Genomic DNA, 16,257 nt, shown 5'->3' with positions numbered 1-16,257 from the left:
AAAATAATAGAATTTTTATCTCACAGAAGAGTCAGCTACATCTTGAAATGTAACATAAAACTAATAATTTTCAATAACGCTAAGTAACAAAAATTTGATTCAATAACCGTTATGTGTTTTCTTATAGTTCATGTTTGAAGATTGTACACAAATCAATGAGGTAAAAAAATATAAATAACAAATTGAAGGCATATTTTTGAGTATTTAAAATTTACGATATTAAAATTTTAATTAAAATAATGCCTCTTTATGACCATCATTTTACAAATAATAATTTATGAATAAAAAATAAACAATTACGACCTTTTCCAATCCGTTTGGTTTTAGAAGAATCAGACATTTTTTGATGTTATCAAGACAAATAAGTTTCATATATGTTTCACAGTATAAATCTACTTTACCGACAAGGCGACGGTTAGTTCTTTCTTAATAAAGTTATTACTATAAAAAAGTTGAGGGTTACACTTTTTGTTAGCATAAACATTAAAATATTAACTGGTCTTAATTCTAAAACACGAATATACAAATTTTTCTGTTACATTGAAAAACATTATTAAATTAATATGAATATAATAATAAATTTACACAAATGATCCATTGACTTCAGACCATTCATAACAGTTATTCGAATAAGCAACTTAATATTTTGTAAAAATAGATTTGTTTCATAATAAAAAATATACTCCAGACGAAAAATAATAAATAACATCAATCTCGTACCTAATCACTCACCACTGATTTACAAAATTTTCTTCGACTGATTAGACACATCATTTATAAATAATACAATAAATTGATTCCAACGTGAATTTTTCTCTATTTATATAGTACATTTACAAAAACAAATTGATTTTGATTACTATTTAACTTTTACAATTTATCACATCTGATTGCGGGCATTTTATACGGATTCATATGAAAATACATCGGAATTAAGTTGCATCTAACAACACTCCAACTAATCGTAGAATGAAATATTTCATACCTTGTCAATTCATTTTCTTTAAAGCTCCTTATGTTTTGTTCATTGAACCAAATTGCTAGTAGAAAAAAAAAATTACATCTTATCTATTTTTTAATGTTTTGTTTTTTTTTCACTTTTTAAAGACCTACCATTTTTTCATTTATTCCACGACAATTTGACACGGATACAACAATTAATAAACCACTAAACGTTTAAAAATAAAAAGGCCCCACGTATATATATGTGAATTGATTTTAAAATTACAATATATCGTCGATCCTCTCTAAAAAGAGGCAAGCTTTCGGTCAAACGAGATTTGGATCTAGGGCACGCAAAAGCTCATCGCTTTCTGGTCCAAACATAAACTCAGCAGCTTCTAAGCTCATTTGATCTAAGGCTGATGTTGTTGTTTTTTGATTAAATAACTGTGGCTGCTGTGGTTGCTGCTGCAGTAGTTGCGGCTGTTGTTGTTGCTGATACTGCAATTGTTTGTTGTAAAGGAAAGATTGAGTGTTATCCAAAACATTATCCCAGAATGGTAACGCTTGGAAATTTTCCGCGTCCATCATTACTGACTGCTGCTGCTGTTGTGGTTTTACGTTTTGTATGAGATCCATTTTTGGCGCACATATGTTTGGTAGAGTCGCCTCTTGAAGAACTTGGTTTTGAATGGCCTGTATCTAATGAAAAAAAAAAAAAATTATTAATGAAATGTGCAAACAAAATTAAGTTTCAGAGATTCTAAAAAACTACTGGCAAATTTTTGAAAGACATAATTCACGCTCGTGTTATGTGATATCTAGACTGACGTATCATAAATAAAAATGTCGAATAAATATAGAAAAACCATGAGAGGATTAGTACCTATCAAAGCATTACTACTGTATTTCAATCAAGACTTAATGGATATAGTAGGAAAATGAATAAGAGAAACTGATGGGAGCTTTAATGAGCAGGTAATTTTAATTAATCATCGTAAAAATAATTTTTTCTAATATAATGCCAATATGAGACGAAGGAATTCCTTTATTATAATCATAATTAATTGAACAGAAAAGAAAAAAGAAAAATCGACAGCGATTCTGTCTAAAGTTTATATGACCGGCTTTTAAACGAAGAGAGTGGCCTTGAGCTTGCAAACTTCGCTCTACACGCGCACATATACGCGACGGTCGATTTCGTCGCACTCAGTGACGTAGACGAGTGCATACGAAAGATCTCGTCTCTCTGCTAAAGGATGCTGCGTGCCACTACGTTTTTTAAAAGAGAGACGATGGCGCGAAAGCGCGACGCAAGCGCCGTTACGACTTGGGCGATGTTCAATCATCTTAGAAGCGACGAAGACCACGTATAATTCAAGGAAGACTTGAATTATAACTGCTGGTAGAGCTGAGAAATGAAAACAGCTTATTTTTTATAGATATACCATCAGGTACAACTTTTCATTTTAGGTAAAGTAAAAAAATCAAGAAGTTTTACTTTGAATTTAGTTCAAACTAAGTAAGAAAAAAGGATAATAATAGTTTATATCCTGTTGATAGGAACAAATAAAAATTGTATTCAAGAAAATTATTTTTAAATCTTTTTTTTTTCTAAAATAAAAAATCAAGGTTTTAAAATTGGTGAAAAAGAAATGGTGGGGAAAATCTGCACTTTGAAGAAGGAACTAAGGAGATTGAAATACAGCACTTTGTAGATTTCAGATCATAATTAATATTTTTTTTTTTACGATTTCATTTCATGTATTTCGAGTTAACATTTCTTCTTAATAAATCCATTAAAATTTTGTTATCCATCTTTCAATATGTACTATATAATTTATTATAATGCATTACTATACATCGAAAGTTTTACAAACTCTGTTAAGAGAGTCTTTTTGTCCGTCGAAAATTTGCCCCCACTGGGATGGCTATTCGTTAAAAAGTCGATGAAACGCATCAACGTCCATTAGAAATTAAAATTTTTCGTAAACTTGATCGCGGGTTTCTACTCTACTAGATTCAAAGTGTTTTTTTCCAGTGACGCTCGATCTACAATAAACGTATGTAGAATATAACAGAATAATCATCATAAATATATATTAATATATACGTACGTTGATTTCAAATAGAAAAGTACATGAACAGGGACGATACATTCTGTAAGCCGATGCAGACAAAACGCGCTTTCGGCAGTAAGTATAAGATCGAGTTTTTGATCCATATAGGTACAAAATAAAATTAGTAGTTTTTCCCCGTTTGCTCTGCAACACATCTTTGTTTCTATATACAAGAGAAAGAGAGATTTTTCATATTGCGCGCTATAAGGCGGGAAATCGTTCGCGTTTTGTGCTTTTTAATCTTTGAGGATCGGCATCGTCTCGTAGTGTTTCGTTCATTCGTTCAAATTCCGGCCTATAATACGCGGACGCGCGTGTACACATAATCGTGATTATTATATCGTGAGTCTTTCATTTGCTAGTAATGCCTTTAGAGGATCTCGTATTGTTATTTTGCTTGGTGAGGCAAACGTAGCCAGCACTCACATCACAGCCTGAAACGAGTAAATTCATGAGGACACTGTTGCTCTGCTGTTGCTGCTGCTGCTGCTGCTGCTGCTGTGTCGGCAACGCATTGCTTCTGCCAGTTTTACCAGCCATGTTCATTCCATTGTTCAAGCTATTCAATCGATTGCCATTATCGTTGAATATATTGTTATTGACAATATTGGCCTTTTGCTGCAGCTGTTGCTGCTGTCCTGGCCACATATTTCTACTGCTTTTTGGCAGATTTTGAGATACAAGCTGTTGCAGTAACTGACTGTTTTTTTGCTGCGCGTTAGCGATATTAAACATATCGTTGCTGAACTGAGAAATTCCCGAGGACTCGTTGTGCGTCTGCTTGAAACGCTTGTTTGGCTCGTGTTGCTGCTGCTGCAGCAGCTGTTGCTGATTCTGACGATTTTGGGATTTGGAAGATAACGCGTGGGTGCGTTTGTTCGAGCGCTCGGCAGTGCTGCTGCTGTTATTGATTTTCGTTAGGTTATCTGAAGCAATACAAAGAAACATTTTAATTCGAAATCAAGGGACGGGGAACTTTTCAGGGCGAGAGGAACCAACTTTTTGTACTGATTTGACCAAGAACTTGGCTCGGATTGACAAGCGTGGCTTCATTGGGGTACTTTAATTTTTTCGACGAGTGCGACTCGTTCGTGAGTAATTGCGCCAAGCTGGAATTGGGACTTTTCGTTTCATTCGTTACCCTGTAAAATAAACGAAAAAAAAAAAAGAAAAAAGAATATAATTACATTGATAAAAATAAATCGATGCTTTCAATCGAAATTCAATGTTATCACCATTTGGACTTTTTGATGGTCGACTGTCGCGGACCCCACATGACCGCGTCGTTATTGATGAGCAGCTCCATGGCCTCCTCGTTATCGTTCACGGCGATGAAGGGCTTACAGTTGACCTCCTCGTCGACGGCGACGTCCGTGATGCCGAGCATGAGCATCTCCTCGTCGGACAGGGCGCCGGTGCCGCAGCCGATGCTGCCGGTCGGGCTCAGCGAATCGTCGATACCGCTGCCGTCTAAGCTCTGTAGAGGCCATAAACCCTTAACATCGTTCATATCAATCCAAGGGGAGGACGATAATTTAGGCTCGCGCTCACGCACCTTCGACATGGTGGGTGACGGCAGGTCGGTGCCGAGGCTACACCGACTGGGCGTGTCTCTGTAGATGAAGGGATCGCCGCCGTCGGACGAGCAGTCGTCCCTCAGCGGGTCCCCGAGTTGCAGACAGTCGGCGCTGCTCTGGCCGAGTATGCTCGGATTTATGGACAGGGGATCGCTACTTACGCCCGAGGACGAGCCAGCGGAATCGCTCCTGAGGCTCTGGCCGAAGTTGGCCTCGAATTGGGCCCGACAGACGGCTTCGGTGAGCGGATCCTGCGGCCCTTCGGGTCCGAGGAGCGAGCAGTAATTGCCACTGAGCAAGAACTCGTCGAGGACATCGGTGAGCAGCGGTCCGTCGTCCAGTGGGACGCATTCGTCGCCGGCCTCCGGCGCCAAATGGGTAAGGTCGTCCGGTTCTTCTTTAAGCACTACAAGGGTTTATTTACTTTAGATCGACGCAACGACGAAGTAAATAGTTAATATTAAAAAAAAAAAGAAAGATTGTGACCACAATATAATATTGTAGAAAAGATTCTAAAAATGCAATGCAGACTTACTTGCGATACCCGGCTGGTCTTCGCTAAAGGTGAGAAACCCTTTATTCATATCCTCGGTACGAGGTGCGAATAAATTCGCCGTGGTGGATTCAGACTTCTTGAGCACCTCGTCCACCAGCTCTTGGTCTTCCTCGTCGGGAAAAATAATAGGATTGAGTAGCTGATCGGCGTCGTCGTCGTCGTTCGGTTTGATCTGTCGTTCAAAAGAATGTAATCCATGAACATATGGATCGGTCGCGGAACGAATAATCGAAAGGTCCGTCGAACAAACCTCGAATGGAAGATTCTCGATGTCCTGCTTGAAGACGCGAGGTACAGCCGGCACAGCGGCGCGAGGCTTGCACGCCTGGAGGAACAGCGACTTGGTCACGGAGTGCGGGGTGGTCGTGGTGGGCTCCAGCGGTCTTCTCAGCGAGGCTGGCGAGACGACCTGGGCGATGGGCGACAGGGCTGGCAAAGCGAGCGACGGACCAGCCACGTAAGCCGGCGGCGGCGGCGGCGGGGACTGGGCTTGGACCTGGACCTTCTTCGGGCTGTCCTTCAGCAATTGCGACGCCGCGGCTCGCGCCCCGATCTGGCGCGTGCTGCACACCTCATCCTCGTGCTCGACACCGCTGCAACAATAAGACCGAAACCGGACGGTTCTAGCGTGTTTCTTTTTTTTTGCGCGCTGCTGCCTCTCGTTTAGCCACGGCTCGCGGATTAAACGAGAGCAGCGAAATCGTCCAACGACGAAAACGAGGGTTGATCGCGATGTAAACCGAGAGCGGTACACTTGTCGAGAGCTCTTGTCACGACAAACGAGCTAGTTATAATGTGGGCGCGTATGCAGTAGTGTAGCGCATAGCGCAGATTTTGCATGCATATATAAGACGCGAGAGAGCTCTTCACTCGATATAAAAATAAAGTCTCGAAGTAGGTATCGCGAACGTGCAGTGATCGCGGGGGAAGGTGTAAGCCCCTGCTGTCTTCGATCTTCGAACGTGCTTACTCGCTCGGGCAATATCACAATGTAGGAGCATTTAGTTCCAGCTCTCCAGAACGAGCCACTCGAAATTTATCGCGCGTGCTATGAATTAGATGCTACTTACAGTTCGAGAGAATTAAAGTATAAACAATGACAAAAGCAAAGTAATGTTATTATCACCTACCATGATGGCTGAATTTACTGATGAAGACATGGTATTAAAATTTAATCATTTTTAATAAAGTTATATCAATTAATTAAATACAAATAGATGTTGAAATTATTAATACTTGATAAAATCATTCATATAATGTATAAGCTGTTAGATAACTATCCGATTGGCTCTTTTTTCGCAAATACATTATATTTGCACCTTTTATCGTTGAAAATATCATTAGCTGCTGGACTGCAGTGTTTAGCGGGCATAAATGCAAACGTACACAAAGGCAGAGAAAATGAATAGTTAGGAAACCGTATAAAGGTCCGAGTGAGCGGGTCTGACGTAACGCGCCGCGCAGCAAGCATCAATATCCGCGTGTATAGTTCGGCTCTATATAGATGTAAATGTATATAATCACGCGACGCGTTAAAATCGACCTGCCAACGCCAACGTTCGTGCTATATGCCTGTGTGTGCCAGACTCAACGACTGCGCGCTATGATTTTACAATCGTACGTAGGAACAAAATTAATAAAATATTTTTACAGGGACTGAAAAATCTTCACTCCCCAAGCTCGGAGCTTGTGTAACGAAAAAATAATAGGTGACTCTGGTCTAAAAAGTTGAATTTCACACCACGCGTGCGACCTCGTGGCTTTGTGCGCGCACTGGGAAAATTCGATTTGTATTGTGAGAAATGAAAATACAGCGATAGTTCGAGCACGACGCAACTGCCAAAACCGAGTCACATTCCTACGACGGAATGAATGAAAACAAATTTTTCGCCATTATCGCGTTTTGCACCGTGACGCAGGATAAAATAAAATTGGATCTACTGAAATGGAGGCTTTTAAATAATTCATAAAAGTATTGGAGCATTTGAAAACGTTTTCTATGCCAACTGCGAGCTTACATTATGGAAATATTATCAAACTTTGTACAAAAGTTCTGATGCATTTTCGAGTGAAAAGTTATAAGAAAAAGAAATTATTTCAAATGAAATACTTTACGTGACAATTGAGACTTGTGGGAGATTGAAAAATGTATACACCGATGGAATCCGAGCTAAAATAGATCAAAAAACTTGAAAGTAAAAAATTGCGTAATCAAAGTCAAAACACGCAAACTTAACAAAGCGTGCTCTGTCAATATTTTCTCATCTCAGACCGTCAACTTTTACTGTCTTGTAAAAAAATAATTGAAGTCCGTCCGATCATCGAACTATGAATACGTAATGTAAGCAGCCCCCCTATTAAAATTCGCTCGATATTGTGATGAGATCGTCTGGGGGATCGCTGCAAACACGTCTGGGTCAATATCCTTCTTCATCCATAAACATCAAGCTCAGACGAGTCAGTATGCATACACACACAAGTATTTTTGCGACTGTAGTAATAACTCTGGAGAGCACATATAGCAATATTCGGAATATAAACTAATAGCTTATCTCACTAGCTAATAAAAAGACTCGTACATGCGTACCATCGTAAAACCGTATTATATTTGTTTTGGCACACATATTACGAGCCCTGTAGATAAGATTATGTTCTCGCTAGTCACGAATCTTCGCGTTCACTTTTATTTTTTGTTATCCTCCCCGTGCCTTGCTCATTTCGATAATGTTATGATTCGAGGGGTTTGATTGGCAAATTACGATGAACGATTATTCGATAGTCTTTGGGCAACAAACAAAAACACATGTATAAGAGCACGAGCGAGCACAAAATAAACCGTTTATTTTCTCGTTTTTCAGAGATGGAGGTCATTGCCATCATAGGAACAAAATATTGAACATTAGACGCGTTGAGATCTGTCCCGCGTCATCGCGCTAATATAGTGGCGTTGATCGCATCGTCTTTGCTCACGCTACGAACGAGGTGTGTAACGTCTTAATGCGCCTCGACAGTACGAGAAAGAGAGCGAGAGCAAGAACTCGTCAAGCTTGCGGCTGACTACTCGAGTGGGAGGACAAGGCCACGCGGAAACAAGATTTTTCTGTCGCTCGAGCGAGATCGAGCTTGCAAGTTAAAAAGAATAAGATGAAGAAGAAGCCGTGAGGGTAGCCTGGGTTAAATGCGTGCAAGTGCGAGATATTTAATGTGTACTACGCGCGAATAGCTAAGAATAGAGTGATGGCCGACTGTAGCTTCGTGCATATATACACCTGTGTACGCGTGAGCTTGCGTAATTAATCTTTATATTTTCAGATTTTACATGCACATATATCGCATGCTCGGCTGCAGGCTTTTCAACTCGTTGCCTCTTTTCCTTAGCCTTTGTCTATGCAATTTTAAAGTTTAGAAACTCTTGGAGGAAAAGATGAAACGAATGACCGTGAATTTCATTAAAAAATAATTAACAAACTTGTGTATACCCGAGATGATAACGTCGTCGAGTTTACTGCTTGCAACAAAGGATGCAGCACGCAGTAACTTATTATATTCCACCGTCCGAAATCAAATTTTTGCTTTTCTATTCGAGAGTGTACGCAAAGATGATCGACACGAAATCGTGCGTACGCGAGAGGCACACGTCAGAAGCGATCGAAGCCACGGCCGAGCGAATCACGCGAGCTTTTTCAAAGATCGTGGCCAACTTTTTATTTCTGCAAGCCCATCCTACGTATGTATATCATATACGCGCGAGCTTATGATCCTATATGCCAATCGAGTCGCGTCGTTCATTGCACGCAGTGCACTACGTTTATTATCGAAGTAAAATTTCACCGCGAGACAACGCGCGACACACGCGCGCGCCGATAAGTAGAAATGACAGATACAACACGTGGCGTTGCCCGTATCGAGTTCGCGCGCGCGCGAGCAGCACGAGGTACGATTGACAAACAAAAGAGATTTTCTCGCGACTTTGTCACACACACACGGGTTTTTTCTATGCAAATATGCACGAAGCTTCGTAAGCAGCGAGACGTCCATCTTCGAAATAGCAAAAAGACTCCAAACACCTGCGAAAGAAGTCTTTTACACGCTCGTTGAGCGAGTCGTTAAAAAGAAAAAAGAGCGAAAATGAATTATCAGCGCGCGACGATGCATAGCAGCACAAGACCGTAAGTGATTTCATCCTGTATGCAGTTCCGCGTCGACTGCTCCGTCCGCGTGTGCATACGACGCATGTGTATATAGCACAGTCGGAGGCGGTGGCGGCGTCTGCGGCGTCGCAAGGTTCACAGGCTCTTTTTCATTATCGATCCTAGCGCGCGCGGATGACGAAATATCCGCTCCGTCTCTCTCACTGTATCGCGCGCGCGTGTCTACGTCCGCATCGAATTTGCGTCAGAATAATATTTTTTTGTTTTTGAAGCTAATCGAAGTGTAATTCAACGTCGAATTTGTTCCGCTTTGCGCGGCAAGCTCGCCCGCGTGCATTTTCACTCGTTCATTGAAAAATACGAGCGAATTTATTGAGAGCCGATGCGTGTGATGCAACAGTCCGTATTCGGCCGTATAAATCGAGTCGAGAACATGATTCGCGCGTAACGATCTTCTCGACGAAGCAAAGAGTGCGAGTTAGCTCGGCTCCTTATCGCGCTCTCGCGCCTTGGCAACGCGTATACCGAGGCGTACATGTGCCGCGGATGATAAACAACGTACGATACTCGCGCGAGATATACACGCAGTTAGAGTACAGAGAGAATTGCAATTCGTATCGGGCGAGCGAGCAGCTCTTTCCCTCGGCTGCCCGTAACTAGCTACGCGGCTGAATTCTCAGCGTCAATTGGCTGCATGCAGATAGATACGTATATAATAATGCAAGTTATATAGATGATAGTGCACGCGCTGCTTTAATGCGGCCTCGGGCCACAGAGAGAGAGAGAGACTATATAGAGGCGACTATATACGCGCGCGCGCGCGCCTCTTTCAATGGGCTATTTTAACGAAAATACGCTTGACGAGCCCCGAGAAAAATGATGAAAAACAACCCGATGATGCTTACGAGCCGAGCCGAGACCGAGAGACAGAACAGATAAGAAAAGTCTCGCGCGCGGCGCGCTTTTAAATCGGCCAAGTTTTCTCAAAGCTCATCTTGTGCCCGCAATTGTTTCATAACTGACACAACAGCATTGAGAAGAGCAGAGAGCAGAGCAAGAGAGCGACAGATGGATGCCGAGACATAAAAAACTAGAAAGAGACGACGAGAGAGATGCGCCAAAGCTACAAATTAAGATTTCCGAATCTCGTCTCGAGAGCCCACACGACGAGAGTCAACGATTGCTGCCGCTGTGTAACTCGACGACGGCCCGAATCACTTTGGACACGGCCGCGCGCACTGTTATTCACTATATGCAGTTTGACAAAATCAAACAAAATACTGCCACACTCTCGAACGAGAATCAACAATTCACAATCACCTTCTGAATCTTTCTCTTCTCGTTTACAAACTACGATGCCGATCTCGAGTGCTGCGCTGCGGCTCCTTGTTTATAATTCTGAAAGTTGGACGAAACACGGTATATGTGCGATGCTGGGCGTCACGTGCCGGCTTCTTGCGCACTGGATCGCTCGTCGTGCATCATCTTCTCGGTGCGTCGGTGGCAATGAACGACTACTCGTCTCTTCTACATCAACGGATCTCGTGCTTCCGTTGCGTGCAAACTACATGCTCTAGTCGGCAGCGGCAGCAGCAGCTGAGCTTTGATAAACGAATCTTCACGGCTGGATGTATGCAAAGCGACTCGCGTAGCTCTCTCGGTCCAATCCTGTGGCTCTAACGCTGCTGCTGCTGCTGCTTCGTCGGCATCGTTGCTCTTCCCCTACTCGGCTTTTCTGCTCGTGTGCATGCGTGTCTGTGTTGATGTGCGCGCCCGTGTGTATATGCAAGCGCCCGTATTCTCTTTTGGCTTATGTAAGCTCTCGATGCGCAGCTTGCAATTGTCGTGTCTGCTCGACGCGTTAACTCATTAACGGACTGCTGCAAGCACACACATACACAACCACCCACGCACCTATATACTCGACGGCATCTCACGAATACGCGCGTTGAATGTCCAACTTTGGCTCCACTCTATCCGCTGTTGTTAGTGCTACTGCTGCTGCTGCTGCTGCTGCTGCTAGTGCAACTGATTTGTTGATAAAAAGCTCGGGCTCACGCAGTTTGGATGTTGCTTTGCGCGGCTCGAGGAGTCGGCGCGACTGTGCTGAGAGGCACAACGCGAACCGACCACGACTATATAACGTGCATATATAGTATTGTAGTAGCCTCGCTCTTCGCTCGTTTTTCGCTCGGCGACTGCCGCTGCTGCTACTACTACTACCACTACTACTATACTGCCTATGCTCTTGTTAAGCTGCTCGAGCAAAAGAGAAAGAGAAAAAGAGAGAGAGAGAAGAGAGAAGCGGCGCTGATGCGACATGCACGCGCTCGCTCGCTCGCTCGTCGCTGCTCGACGAGTGCAAGTACATACGTATATGTATAAAATAATATGCACGCGCGTTGCAAAAGAGAATATGAACCCTCTTTTGCTGGTATCGCTCGGCAATGCGTGTGCCGCGCAAGCGTTTATTGCTACTTGCGCAGATACGTTCCTGCGTGCACAGCAGCAAACTTTGGCTTTGTTGCGGCTGCAAAACGACGAATGCATCGTGTAAAAACTACAAGCTCATTTCATTGATACGTACGGATCCACGTTCGACTCAACTGCCCACACGTTTTTAACGTGCGGCTATATTCGACTATTTATATACGCTAATTGCGCGAGTATTTAACGTTAACCAATAAAGCGAGAATTCAACATTTATTTCTAGACCATACATCAAAACGGTCGGGATATTCCAACTACGCGTTATAAATTATCTTCGCTATTCACGTAGGTACGCTGAATTATTTGATTTCTGGCCAAATCAACGCTTGCTTTATTATTTCATATGGTGTATTCGTACAGAGTGACGAGTAGAAACGTCAAGCTCGTCCCCTCGACTGGGTGTTTGGATTATCCAGTTATGAGCTATCTCGTTCCATGTTTCAATCATCTACTTCTTGTTTTCAATGCCACAGATATATTTATATGGAACAGCGTATTCGACTTTGCATTTGAGAATTTATGTCCGAGCGTTGAAACTCTGAACGATCTTTGATCCTCGAAATATTTTTGAAAGCCTCCTTCTTTGCACTGCCAAGAAACTATAAGTTGATTTTCGTAATACTCTTCATAACAATAAGATGCATCTCTGCATTCATCGTCTGATTTATGACACTCAATTTTCTGTACTAGAAACTAACTTCCTTCGTTAACAATTACATCATAATACAAAGTGTAAAGATTTTTTTCACGCTAATGCGAATTAATATCACAGCAACATTTTCATCATTTTTCCTTGTTAAAAGTCGTGTCCAGTTATTATTTTCTCCAAGAGCAGATTTTGAGATATCGTTGCATTTTAAGGCATGCGTTATAAACGTCGATACATAATAATATGCGACACGCTTTTGCTTCCGGTTCAACTAATTGAAAACGATTCGTTTTAATCAAATGATCAATGCGCTGAACCGCATTCAATTACGATTTGATCGTATAAATTATTTGAATTAATTCAAATTAATCAATTAAAACTTTTTCAATCGCATTAGAGTATCAATTATCTGTATCCACGCGATTACATTTTGGAAATCGCAGCTAGTAGGGCTTCCAAATACCACCGCGGTTTACCAATTACAAAGCAAAATATGCCCGTAATATCCGAGCTTATAAATATTTGCGCCTCAGCGTAAACACCGCTGTGGCCAAATTTGAAATTTAGCCAATGTTCGACGCCATGCGTTGACTTCTCATAAACTATCCCGTGATTCTTGATGTATAGTCCCTGGTTTCTCGTCATTTTTTTTTCAAATTTTTTTCATAAACAAATACTCAGGCCCGATAATAATGCAGTTCTTGTTCAGCGTCGCGCACATCGTCGTGACATCATCGAACGCGCGCAAATATGAACATTTGTACCGATGCACTCGTTAATCTGCACAAGTTGATTAATTATCACGTCTCTCGTGCAGCGCATATATCGCTCGTACAATGCGAGTTAGCCGATGGGTTGTAATGGATGCAGCGCAGAGCAAACTTGCATCGGTCTTGCGTTACGCGAACTACCACTCATTACGATCATGGGAATGCGTTCGCTCGAATTTGCGGTCGAAGACAATTTATCGGGCATCCACAACGCGATCGCCTGCCGAAGAGCTTCGTGCAAAACAAATTTTTCACTACTCGGTAGGATTAGTTGCGTCCAAAACACGACTTTGTGGTTCGAAACTAATGCATTATTAATCGCACATAATTTGCATGCAACGCGGTGCGTGTTTTTACACTTTTTTTCAACGCTGTGCACGCATGTTTGCAATGCGTAGGGGGAAAAAAACATCGAATAAGTTGGATGTTTTTGCGACAAAACAATCAGCATTTGTATAGTAATACCGCGTTTGATATCGAGCGACAGAAAATGATTATAAATGAGTCTCTGTTGGCAATTCAGAATGCTCCATTTATTTCTCATAAATATTGCACAAGCTCGACTTGGCGTTTTTCTCATGGTAACTCTCACTCTCGGCCAAGCTGTCGAGCTTGAAAAATACGCGCATTTACCGGGGAAAATGTTGATCGCCTCGCTATTTGTGTGCGCGCGATCTCTCGATTATACGAACGATATACAATCGTGGCGTCATGAATTGAAAAAAGATTAGAATTTCAAAGATACGATGCATCGGCAAACGAGAGATCGAGAGTCTGTAGATTTCGTCGTGCATTATATATACATGTGTATACAGAGTGCAGCAGCAGCAGCCGAGAGAGATGCACGTAACCGAGCACGTGGCTGCGATGACGCGCATGTGCGTATATAGCCATAGGCCACACATTTACACGCGCGCCGAGGATAGCTTCGCGCGGGATAATTGCACCTGCATCGATTTGGTCTTTGTGCCGAGAGAAATAATTAGTCGACGCTACGTAACGAGTTTACCTTTGTGGAAATACAATAAAAGCCAATACATATGGCACTGCGTTATATGTAATCCGACATCATCTGCTATATAAGCGTTGATAGAAAATTTAAGAAAACGAAATATTCTATAGATACATCGCGCTTGAGGAAAGTGAATCGTCGCGCAAGGCCCCCGTGCAAGCGTATTCATAATTACAATACGGAATAATAAGATCCATGCGTGCAGTATGTAGCACTGCCCCCCGTATTGCGTAATCGAAATCTTCATAGCCGAGCGATGAGTCGAGATGTGATTTCGATCCAAGGTTGTGAAGCTGCGAGATTCGCGTATATACACATTTACAAACGAGGCACAAAATCATCCGCAACACTTTTGAGGATAAAATTCTGAATAACACCACACGGTGTTTTGTTTTTTTGTTTTTTTGTTTTTTTGTTTTTTTGCCTCGCGTTCTCAAAATTTCCATTAATCATCGAAATTTTTATCGTGTAATAATTGCTAAGCATTCTGCGGCTTATCGTTTTAGTTCGACAATAATTTTCCAAGTCGAGAAGTTTCGCTGGGAGAGCGAGCGAGCGCGCGAAATGATGAACGGCGTCACGCGTCAAAACGCTCGCGCATAATAACGACTGGCTTCGATACGCGATATGAATTTCTTATATATACAGTCACACATGCAAACGATTGTCCGTGTTTGTTTGTTATAAAATTTGTTTGTTTGTGTAACGAGCGCGCGGATACTTTGTCTTATCGATAAAAGCGCGCCCAAGCTCTCTTGAGATCAACTTGCCTGATAAGCCCCGGAAAGACGGCGCTGGTATTAACGGAAAAAGAGAAATAATAAATCTGATCGTTCCCTACGATTCGCAGATGCAAATTTGACGTGACATCGGAATAATTCGCGCTAGAATCGGTCGACTGTTGATATACTCACAAGCATACACAGTGCGCGCGAAGAAAGTTAAGCCTCTGCCGACAGTTATCGCTTGTAATGCATCTGTATTCTGTTTAAATAATATACATATAAGTAGAGGGTCTCCAGTGTTCGCTCACATGTACTCGGCAAAATAAAGAAAAAAAAACTGTGACCCAGAATCGACTTCATTCGTGCCATGTAAATCGAGTCATATTAAAGTATAAATATATGCGGCACTCAATTTTCCTCGTACTTGCAGCGCGTATGCTCCGAGTTTCTCATATGCTCCAAGTGCCGCTACAGCATAAGAGAGAGAGAGAGAAATACAAATTTTTACTATTTACATTTCTACATATTATATGCGTGCGACCGACGTAGTTTCTAGAATAAATCGGAAAAATTGTAGCAGAGATAACAATGTATCGGCCGTGAAGATTATATTCGATGCGAAATCGAAGTCGACTTAGCGCACAAAGTCGTGTATGTAGCGAATAAAAGTTGGATGCGGACACGAGTTCGTACATATATATGCAGCGAAGAATAATTGATGGCTGATTGTACAATGAGGATTGCCTTGGAAAACGCATAAATTTTTTAAGCTAGTATTTACGATATAATTTTGGGAGTTCCCCGACTCAAAATTTTTAATGATCGAATACTTCGAATAACCAGATATCTCTAGATTTACATCAATGATCCAGGAAAAAAATGAATTGTGTGGACAAAAAATGTCGTATGGTTTATTAAACATTACATAATGTCAATAGACTTGATGAACTAGCTTGATGTATGTGCACAAAGTAAACAGTATCCGTACTACTTTTTTACATTAGAGAAGAGCTAGGCGCTCGGTTAATCGATAGCAAATGTTGCTATAAACAACGCCGTGCTGTGTTATGTAAAAACCATCTTTTGTGTCGATACACCAATCCAAGTATCCTCGTTACTGTATATTTTTCTAAATTGTTGCTAGGTTTTAAGAGTCAGTGACAACGAAATCATTACGAGGAAAATTACAACAACAAAAAAGAAATGAAATTGCTCTTAGACGTCTTCCGTCTCAATTTCGTTGCAAGACGATATTCGCGGATGTA

The 16,257-nt window shown here is 41.7% G+C and overlaps 1 protein-coding gene across 1 annotated transcript in view; it reads right to left on the bottom strand.

Annotated features, from left to right (window-relative positions):
- Nucleotides 1–229: 229 nt before the first annotated feature.
- Nucleotides 230–16,257, bottom strand: part of LOC106656220 (protein similar-like) — a 32,066-nt gene continuing 16,038 nt past the window's right edge. Inside the window, exons 8-14 of the mRNA XM_023463449.1 lie at nt 5,446–5,788; nt 5,175–5,367; nt 4,618–5,045; nt 4,298–4,539; nt 4,062–4,204; nt 3,489–3,988; nt 230–1,644 (exon numbers count right to left, since the gene is read on the bottom strand). Coding sequence (XP_023319217.1) covers nt 1,270–1,644; nt 3,489–3,988; nt 4,062–4,204; nt 4,298–4,539; nt 4,618–5,045; nt 5,175–5,367; nt 5,446–5,788 — 2,224 coding nt within the window. The 3' untranslated portion in view covers nt 230–1,269. The remainder of the gene's footprint in view (nt 1,645–3,488; nt 3,989–4,061; nt 4,205–4,297; nt 4,540–4,617; nt 5,046–5,174; nt 5,368–5,445; nt 5,789–16,257) is intronic.

Source organism: Trichogramma pretiosum, unplaced genomic scaffold (assembly GCF_000599845.2).
Source record: "Trichogramma pretiosum strain Unisexual culture from Peru unplaced genomic scaffold, Tpre_2.0 scaffold72, whole genome shotgun sequence".
Classification (NCBI taxonomy): Eukaryota; Metazoa; Arthropoda; class Insecta; order Hymenoptera; family Trichogrammatidae; genus Trichogramma; species Trichogramma pretiosum.
The sequence above is the reverse complement of the archived record's forward strand: the minus strand, read 5'-3'. Positions and strand labels throughout refer to the sequence as shown.